Raw genomic sequence first — 10,230 nt, 5'->3', positions numbered from 1 at the left:
CAGTCGTCTCATCTCTGCCAACACTTCAGTCAGACATTTGTTGCCATTGTCGTCAGTCACAGTCCTGCAGCGGTGTCTTCCCTCTAGAGGAAGTTGTGAGTATTACATCCTGGAGGCGGCGCTGTAACAGGCAGACAAATTCAGGACCATGATTTCTGAGGGACACGCTGCCTGGAGTTGAGAACTTTCCTGTGATGAAACAGTTTCCACGGTTTGTGGGGGCTGGGAGGGGAAAGTGGGCCATCGATGGCTCCAGTGACTCCAGGGAAACCAGCTGATCCTCTGGCTCATCGAGTGCCCTCATTCCTCAGCCCACAGACGGCCTCGCAAATGTCACCTGAAACACAAAGCGGGGTTTATTTGACATGTCACTGACATGCCCCCCCCCCGACCAGTGGACGAACATCATTTACTTCATTATGACATGTGGCTGATTTACACACATGATGCACAAACACATGGTGTGAGATGTAAATATAACGTAACTCCAGAGTCGGCACGCCTCTGATGGAGCTATAAACTGTATCTGTATCATTCAGGGATCTTCTGTGTTCTGGTCTTTGTCCTTTCCTTCACAAGCTGTGCAGCTTTGTGATTCGTCGAACAGATAAATGTCCTGCAGGTTATATTGAAGTGATTTGGCCCCCCCATGACTTCAGACATGTTTCTGTGTACTGTGTCCAGCGTTTCTCCTCCTCCTTCCTCCTCGACTCAGTTTCACAAAGTTCAGTTCACTCAGTTCTCGTTCAGAGTTCACAGTCTTGAACTGAGCTGGCAACACAACGAGGTGCTCAACAAGACACGCTGTGCTGGAGGGGGCTGAACACGGCCCCCTGATGACATCACAGAGCCTGTAGCCAATCAGAAGTGAGCTGAGCCTGAGAGTGGGGCTGAGTTCTGACCTCTGACCTGTGTGTGTGTGTGTGTGTGTGTGTGTCTGTAACTCGATCAATCGTCAGCTGTTAATATTTGATGCAGCTGTGATCAAATATAGATGGAGGGGGCTGATCAGGTCAAAGGTCATGGCTCATGTAGTGAGGGGGCGGTGCCCCCGCCGTCAGAGAGCGGGAGTAAAGTGTCCACTGCCCGACATCAGCCCAGCTGTCTCACCTGTCCACTCCACCTGTCTCACCTGTCCACTGCCCGACATCAGCCCAGCTGTCTCACCTGTCCACTCCACCTGTCTCACCTGTCCACTGCCCGACATCGGCCCACCTGTCTCACCTGTCCACTCCACCTGTCTCACCTGTCCACTGCCCGACATCAGCCCAGCTGTCTCACCTGTCCACTCCACCTGTCTCACCTGTCCACTCCACCTGTCTCACCTGTCCTGCCCGACAGGAGCCATGAGACGAATTCAGCCGATAATTCTCTGCAGGTTCATCAAAACAACGTTTCTGTTCAGACATGATGTTATAATATACATTAAATAAGATGAAATACATGATCTAATATACTTTGCTGAACCTTTAAAGATGTAATCTGACCTGCTCGAGACTATTTCTATCATGTATATTATTGTCTCTGTGTCCATATACAGCATCCAATACACACATTCACACATTCACACATTCACACATACACACATACACACATTCACACATTCACACATACACACATACACACATACACACATTCACACATACACACATACACACATACACACATTAAACAAAGAGAACAGGTAAAAAAAACATGAAACAAATATGAACAAAAACTGCTGCAATTAAAAAAGAAAAAAGAAAAATATGGCAGCCAGAATACTGGGGCTGTATTCTGTGTACATGTACACAGAATACTGTGTGTACACAGAATGCTGTACACAGAATACAGCATGGAGAGCAGCCACAGTATAGTACAGGACAGGACAGGACAGGACAGGACAGGACAGGACAAATCACACAAGACAGAGTCAAATCAGGACAACATGCAAATCCGAACACACACACACATGCGTGCCACTCACACACACGCACGCATGCAAACGCACACACATACACACACACACACACACGTGTGCCAGCCACTCACACACACACACACGCATGCAAACGCACACACATACACACACACACACACGTGTGCCAGCCACTCACACACACACGCATGCAAACGCACACACACACACACACACACACACACACACACACACAGGAAGAGACGGCTGAATTTGAATGGAGAGGAACTGAACAGCAGTCAGTCGTCTTTCTGACCAAAAACAAGCTTCACACCTCTGAGGATTAACGTTAAGACATTATTGTTGTTTACTACATCATCATCATCATCATCATCATCATCCTTGTCTTCGTCAGGTGGGTCAACTCTTCTTCTCTTTACTTTGATGTTGTTTGTTTCTGTTTTTTGAATTAGTTCATTAAAACCCTGCTGACTGATTGACTGATGAGACGATCGACTTTATTCCTCCATTAAAATATCACGTGACCATTTCACATCCAGTGTGTGTATTACACAGTGTGTGTATCACACTGTGTGTGTATTACACTGTGTGTGTATTACACTGTGTGTGTATTACAGTGTGTGTGTATCACACTGTGTGTATTACACAGTGTGTGTATTACAGTGTTTGTGTATTACAGTGTGTGTATTACACTGTGTGTGTATTACAGTGTGTGTGTATTACAGTGTGTGTATTACAGTTTGTGTATTACACGATGTGTATCACACTGTGTGTATTACACTGTGTGTGTATTACAGTGTGTGTATCACAGTGTGTGTATTACACTGTGTGTATTACAGTGTGTGTATCACACTGTGTGTATTACACTGTGTGTATTACAGTGTGTGTATTACAGTGTGTGTATTACAGTGTGTGTGTGTTACACTGTGTGTATTACACTGTGTGTATTACAGTGTGTGTGTTACACTGTGTGTGTATCACAGTGTGTGTATCACAGTGTGTGTATTACACTGTGTGTATCACAGTGTGTGTATCACTGTGTGTGTATCACAGTGTGTGTATTACACTGTGTGTATTACACTGTGTGTGTATCACAGTGTGTGTATCACAGTGTGAATATTATCGGCAGCGATATGAATAAGAAAATAAAAGCAGTCATCATCAGCAGGTCAGTCTCATCCGATTGGTTCTTTCATCTGATTGGTGATCAGTTTATTATGAATGTGCAGAACTTTTAGGTTCAGTTACTGGAAGATTATTCATGTTTGAAATGTTTCTGCCTGTGAAGTAAAGCAGAAGTTTGTGGCTGAAAACAGGAAGTCAATAAGTTCCTGAACTAAACGGCTGCTCGTCTGTCAGCTGTGCTGCGTTCAGGGTTCGTTCGTCCGGTGGAAAGAACAGCTTGTTAATCATGTTAAATAATCCAGGATCCACCTGTCTAACTTGGCCTTTCTCATTTCTCATCATCATCACCATCAAACCACAACCTGAATGTGACTCCTGGTAAAAACCGCTGCAGAAAAGAAAGACGAAGACCTAAAAGACTTTCAGAAACTCCTGGAAGCTTTGAAGAACTACAGCCTCTGACGGACTGCTGGAACTCATTGAAAATGTCCCGAGGAATCCATTAAAGCCCTCTAATGAACCCTGTAGAACCCCAGAAACCTTCTTAGGAAACCCAAAACCCCATCAACAAACATGAAAAACTGAAGCCCAGTGAAGAACCCTGGAACACTGTCTGGACCTCTGAGCCACTGAAAGCACCAGAGAACCACAGAGTCCCTCTTTATATTTAAAACCCTGTTTAAGCAACCCTATAACTATGTCCAGAAACCTTGAAACCATTTAAAGAAGTAATAGGATCTCTCAAGAACATCTCAAGCACTGCTGAAAAATCTGTGTGGAACCCCTGAAAACCTCCTAAGGACTCCTCAGGACCCTCTCTAGAACACCCGAGTCCTTTTAATCAACCTTGAAAGTATTAGTAGTCAAGAACCCCTGTACCCTCTTAAACTCTCTCAAGAACCTTAGAAGTCTTTTGAGAACCCAGGAATCCTGACAACAAGTGAAACCTTCTTAGGAGGCCATGGAACTCTGTCAATGGAACGTTTCAAGAACTAAACCTTTACAAGCAGCTGAAACTGTCTAAGGAACCTGCTCAGAATCTCTATATCCTCACCCTCTTAAACTCTGTCTGTAATCTCTGAAAACTTCCCAAGGACCCCCTAAAGCCTCCTGAGAGTCTGACAAGAACCCTGAAAGGATCCCTAAATCCTTCTCTTCCAGATATTCTGGCAAGAATGCTGGAATTTTCCAAGAGGTAAACTTTTTAGGAAGTGCTGAAACTCTGTGAGGAACACCTGAAAACCTCTTCAAGACCCCTAAAGAACAACTTAACCCTTTTTGGGAAACCCTGGAAGTGTATTAAGAACTCCTGAAAACCTGCTAAAACCTTGTCGAGCCTTTGTGGCAGTCTGAACGGCTCCATGATGATGAGTCATCGTACCTGACAGTCAGCACTGAGGGCTGTGTCCCAATGGTCAGTGGGTGATCTCATGTATCCCAGCATGCTCTGGGGCAGATGGAGCTAATTTCCATGGATTTGACTCGGCCATCAGTCTGAGCAGCTGGTCGGATCAAATCAGTTCACTACAGCTCTGTGAAGCAGGAAGTGACCTCACGCTGCCTTTAGTCCTGGTTTGGGTCCACACTGTAGTACCAGAGGTCAGAGGCTCCATGAAACACAGTCTGAAGTCTGTCAGAGTCACGAGTCACGAGACCTTACTGGATGGACAGCTGTTCAGATGACATCATAGTGATGTCATAGTGATGCCAGGCTGCAGGTGTCTGAGGTAGTCTGTGTTACTAACTGGAGGTGTGGAGTTGGAGGAGCTATTGGAGGACACTATCCAGGTGCATTATGGGAAGTATGTGATAGTACAAGAGTGATGTTAAAATTCTGAGACATGTTTCCATCATTTCCATCTGTTTATCTTGTCTTCTCCTAGCTTCCTGTCTCCGGCTGTCTCTGTGCTGTGATTGGCCGAGGTGACGGAGGTGATGAACACATGTGACGTGGTAGGTGGAGCTTCTGAAGAGGACCCGATGGCATTCCAGGTGAGACTCAAACACACTCACACACACACACGCACACACACACACACACACACACACGCACACACACACACACACAATAACTGGCTCATAGCTGTAAAGATTTAGGTTGGACTGTCCCTTTAAATACGTCCTTCAGCCAATCAGTTCATGAGAGTGAGCTCAGGTACTCCAACAGGTGAGTCCATCTGACATCAGCAACAAGCTGTCCGATTGGTCGTTCTTCTTTTCCAGGTGTCAGACTCTGCGGAGCGTTTTCCAAAACTTTCCAGGCGTCTCCCGTCCATCGTCGTGGAGCCGACCGATGGAGGAGAGGTGGAGAGTGGAGAGCTGCGCTGGCCTCCTGATGATGTCAGCAGTGATGTCAGAGAGGGACACGCCCAGGTGACAGGTGAAGTCATCACATCAAAGGAACAGTGATTGACATTACAACTTATTGTCACAGTTTTATTGATCAGTAATAATCATGTGAGTGACATCATCAGGTGCTTTTTTTCAGGTTCACCTGTGGAGGAGGGGCCTCAGAAACACGTCAGAGTACGGACAGAGTACAAACCCTCTGACTGACGTGGCTTCTTTACTCTCAGCCAATCAGTGTGAAGGTCTCTGTGCTAACGGAGGGGGCGGGGCCAGCTCAACTGTAGCCCCACCTCTAGGCCAGGGGGCGGAGTCTGAGCAGGACAGAATGAGCGAATAAAAGACAAGAAGATCCCAACGAGAAAATAAATCTGGAAGGTCGATGGACCCCAGAGGATTATGGGACAGCAATCAGCAGAAAAATAAACGAATATTAAAAATCTGAATATCAATAACAACTATAAAAACATGTGTGATCAAACTGAAGCATCAGCTGATGAGTGTTCAGTGTTCATTAAACAGCTGTTTCCTCCACATTCATGCTGTTATGTGTAAATAAGTTTCCATACGTTATAAAATACGTCAGAAACCAACATTCATATTTTACACATGTACTCATATTTGTCAGACATCCAGATTTCTTGTGTTTTTGTCTGCAGGTGAACATTTTCAGAGGTTTTGTGGCTGTTAATGAACAATAAATCCTGTTATTGGTCTTTTTATTGATTACCTTGTGTTCTGAAGCTCAATAACTAAATGATCAGAGTAGAAGGGAGGATGCAGGTAACCATCTTTTCATGTTGATTTATAACATTACTGCAGTGCTAGCTCAGCTAGCGTTAGCTTCATAGTTATACAGATGCCCGTGGTGTATGTGTGTGTGTGTGTGATAAGATAAGATGAACTTTATTAATCCCCAGCTGAGGACTTTTGGTGTTACAGGCAGCATCAAGCAAATGACTATATATGTACATTTTATATATATATATATATATATATATATATATATATATATATATATATATAGTAGAGTGGGCTGCACGGTGGCTCGGTGGTTAGCAGCGTCGCCTCACAGCTAGAAGGTCCCCGGTTCAATCCCGCCAGGTCTTTCTGTGTTCGCCCGAGAGACGGCTGGGATAGGCTCCAGCCCCCCCGTGACCCTGCAAAGGATTCAGCGGTGTATAGATAATGGATGAATGGATATAGTAGAGTTGCTGCCACAATGTACAATATGAGAAAAATGATGTTTTTTTTAAGAAGAAAGTGTGTAAAGTTACTTCACTAGACACCTAAAATAAAAGTATTAACCTGAAAACATCAGATATGATGAATGCTTGTTCTCTGTCCGGTTGGAGGGGGCAGAGTTGTTCCGAGCCTTCCAGACGATACTGAGGGGGCGCTGGATTCAGGTCGAGGAACCAGCTGTTTACTGGCTGTTTATTGGTCCTTCAGAGGGGACTGAGGGAACATTAACAGTCATGATAATTAAACATGTGACTTGTTACAGAGCAGTTCGATCGTGTATCACAGCAGGAGAGGTTTACTTTCATGTTTTAAATAACTGTGAAAAGGATTTTACTTCATTATTTCAGGGGCCGTCTGCTCATTGTTCTCCAAATCCTTCAACTGAGAGGCAGCGAGAGTCCAGATCTGTTAGACAGGTAAATGACTGACTGTTGATCTGCTCACCTGCACGGCTCCTCTGTGAGCCTCCTCTGTGTTTACCTGCACGCCTCACACTCACCTGCTGACTGAGCTAACACCGCCCCCTGCTGGATCAAACCCTGTGTCACTCTTTCCTGTCAGCTCTTCTTGTTGTGCTTTTATAGGTGCTGTTATGAAAAGAAAATAGACTGTGACTGTGTAAAAAGACACGTGTGTGAAATATGAGACGTTACAACGTAGAGTGCATGAAATCAGTTTATTACAAATGACATGGTGATACAAAGAAATCCAGCTGATGATGAACACATGAGAGCCCAGATGTCTGTAAATCATTTGAACTAAAATAAATAAGGAAGGTTATACTCCATTAGAAACACAGCGGTCGACTGCAGGACCTTCACATGATCGATGCATAAAAAAGGTTTTTTCAACAGGAGCCAAACAGAATAAATATGAACAACAGTTTGGTTTGATTCGTCTATTCAGCCTGTTTCTACAGCTTGTCTGCTTCACGGTTGCATGCACTGCAACAAAAGAAAAACAAAATGCAAGGAGCATAAATGGCCAGTCACCTGTAGCAGCAGCAGTTACATCATCACAGCAATGGCCAATCAGGTTTGAGTTGTGGGCAGGTGACGAATCGATACATTCTCAATGGCTGCAGAGCACGAACACACCATAAAACCCGAAAGAAACTCAGCTCCACCTGTTTTTACAAGGTGTTTGTCAAATGAAAAAGTGCACATTTGGTGAACTAGCCTCAAACTCTCACCTGCCTCAAGCCACAGGAAACATGCACTTTCAAAATAAAAGTCTGAAATATCCTGTTTCTCCAGCCAAACACTTTACAGTAACAGTTGAGAGACATCCTCTTGTTCTGCGTCTTCTCCAGAGTCACATGTTCACTTTCATCTGTCCAGTACAGACATCCAGGTCCGGGGCGTGTTTAGCCTAGCTTAGCAAAAATACTAGAAGCAGAGGGAAACTGTTAGCCTAGCCCCATCACAAGAGAAAGAAAAATGAACCTTCCAAAAACAGTCTGTCTGATTTATATGTTGTGTGTTCTTTAGTGAGCGGAGTGGAAACAGATGTAAACAGGAGACATTGTGGTTTTAGCAGTTAGCATTGGAGCTATATGTTAGCCTGGACGCAGTGACTGAAAGCTGCATGTCCAAAGTCTTAAAATGGAATAAGATCATTCATAACAAATGTTCCTTTTTCAAAGCAGAGAAAAGTTCACTTCTCAGCAGATTTTCTACAGACGTTTACATTTCATTGCTGGAAGGCGTTTTTTCCTCTTTAGATGGAGCTAGGCTAACAGTTTCCCCCTGCTTCCAGTCTTTGTGCTAAGATAAGCTAACCACATACTCGACCGATCTTTGTTCTGGACGAACATCAAAGAAACAATCTGACTAAGAGGGAGACGGCGAACAATCGTCCTGACGTCTGCGGAGCGCCGTCCACACCCCCCCACGCCCCCCCGGCTGCTCGAACACATGAAGGAAGTAAAAGACAAAGTTCAGCGACTACAGCACAGTCAGCAGGACTGACACACACAAACACACACCTACACACACTCTACACAGGTAATTCATTTAATGCCCCCCCCCCTTTGCTGAGCAGGTGGCCCCCACAAGATAAAACTGTAAATACTTTATTTATAGAGCACTTTCTAAAGCTGGGATGGAAACGGAATGTAAAGGGCGCTATCGGCATTTCATAGAGGAAGATTTTTACAAGAAATCTGAAGGTCAAAAACAGTCTGACCAGCGTGGAAGTCCGTTACTGACCCAAAATAATCTCAACTCAATGTCCAAATCTGAGCTTTTTCCAGAACCATCAACCACATCTCTCAGTCATCCTCAACGAGTCTGATTCAAGGTCATGGAGATGGTTCAGGTGTCGTACTGTGACCTGCAGCTGGTATAAAACTCAGGTGATAAAAGGCTGCAGTGTGTCCGGACAGACGGTCCGTCCCGCCCCTGCTCAAAGACACTCTCTGGCTTTGGATGTGAAGACTGTGAAATGCATTTGAAAGCTCTGGAAAAAGACGGTGACGGTGTTTTCTCACATGTAGGTAATTTTACACACAGTCTGCTCCGAAGCTGCAGACGCTTCTTCACCTTGTGCGAAACAGTAAATCTGGTTTGAGGAACAAAACATACCGACAGACGGAAACACGGAGGGTCGACCGCTTTCTGTTGTGAAACCGAAAGTAAAAAGTTCAGTAAGGCTCATTGAGTAGTTGTGAACAGCTTTACTGCTGCCTTTGGACAAACGGTCAGCGAGGTCAGAGTTATTAGTCTACTGGAGACAATCCAGACCTGAAGACAGAAGAAACTGTGGCAAACTTTGTTGATGACACGCAGTTCATCATCGAGTCTCTGAACATGGACGGCTGACGTTCTCACGCAGGTCGCGGCGTTACGTTGTTAGATTTTCACAACTCGTGAGCAGAAAACACAACAGAACATTTTTCAGAATAATTCTGAGTCGGCATCTGATCGTTACAGGATGCTCATCGTACGGTCATGAGAAAAATAACGGCTGACTGCGAAGGCTCATAAATCTGCAGTTTGTGTTTCTTTACTGAATGCAATCCATCGACTTGCCCAGCAGGTGGAGCCTGTTTGAAGTTTTATCTCATGACGTTTCTGACTCTACAATAAAACCAAACTCATCAGACCAGAATCAAACATCACTGACTCATCATTTCATCGGTCAGAGGGCCGAGTGTCGTGTTTCTTGGGTTTCATTCACTGTGATTCAGAAAGGCGATGCGTTTAAGGACCGGTGGGATGTCTCACGTTCGATCAGCTGTTACATTTCATATGAAGCTGACTTGTTTTGAGGTCAATAGACATTTCACAGAAAACTCTGACATTCAGCACTCACAACATTCAACTACAGCGAACCTGAAACAGCTTCACAGTCACAGCAAGATGGCAAAAGAACATTCAATAAAATTTAACATCTTTTTTACTCTTAGAGCTCAGACGGCCGTTTCCCGTCCGGAAGGCCGAAGCATCGAAGCAGTGCAGGACCTTCTGACGGGCGGATAGCTTCCACTTTCTCTTTCTAAATACAGACAGAAAAACTGAGACGACCTTTGCAAAAGACACAATCTATCATCTGCAACGCAACAGATTATCAAAGCACAAACTTTATCAGTATGC

The 10,230-nt window shown here is 44.6% G+C and overlaps 1 protein-coding gene across 1 annotated transcript; it reads left to right on the top strand.

The window, feature by feature from the left end:
* The first annotated feature begins 2,154 nt into the window (after positions 1-2,154).
* On the top strand, positions 2,155-6,115 carry si:dkeyp-72h1.1 (uncharacterized protein LOC799956 homolog). The gene is made up of 4 exons (XM_041958998.1): positions 2,155-2,312; positions 4,927-5,035; positions 5,267-5,423; positions 5,532-6,115. The coding sequence occupies exons 2-4, from the start codon at positions 4,979-4,981 to the stop codon at positions 5,597-5,599; spliced, it is 282 nt and encodes a 93-aa protein (XP_041814932.1). The 5' UTR covers positions 2,155-2,312; positions 4,927-4,978; the 3' UTR covers positions 5,600-6,115.
* Positions 6,116-10,230: the final 4,115 nt, after the last annotated feature.

This window comes from Chelmon rostratus, chromosome 18, assembly GCF_017976325.1.
Source record: "Chelmon rostratus isolate fCheRos1 chromosome 18, fCheRos1.pri, whole genome shotgun sequence".
In the NCBI taxonomy this organism is placed as follows: domain Eukaryota; kingdom Metazoa; phylum Chordata; class Actinopteri; order Chaetodontiformes; family Chaetodontidae; genus Chelmon; species Chelmon rostratus.
Note: the sequence above shows the minus strand (reverse complement) of the source record. Positions and strands in the feature narration are given on the sequence as shown.

Bases quoted from the DNA above. Each gene is read 5' to 3' on its own strand.
- si:dkeyp-72h1.1 (XM_041958998.1), top strand. From the start codon at position 4,979: ATGAACACATGTGACGTGGTAGGTGGAGCTTCTGAAGAGGACCCGATG. The intron at 5,036-5,266 runs GTGAGACTCAAA...CTTCTTTTCCAG, and splicing joins AGGACCCGATGGCATTCCAG to GTGTCAGACTCTGCGGAGCG. The intron at 5,424-5,531 runs GTGAAGTCATCA...GCTTTTTTTCAG, and splicing joins GGGACACGCCCAGGTGACAG to GTTCACCTGTGGAGGAGGGG.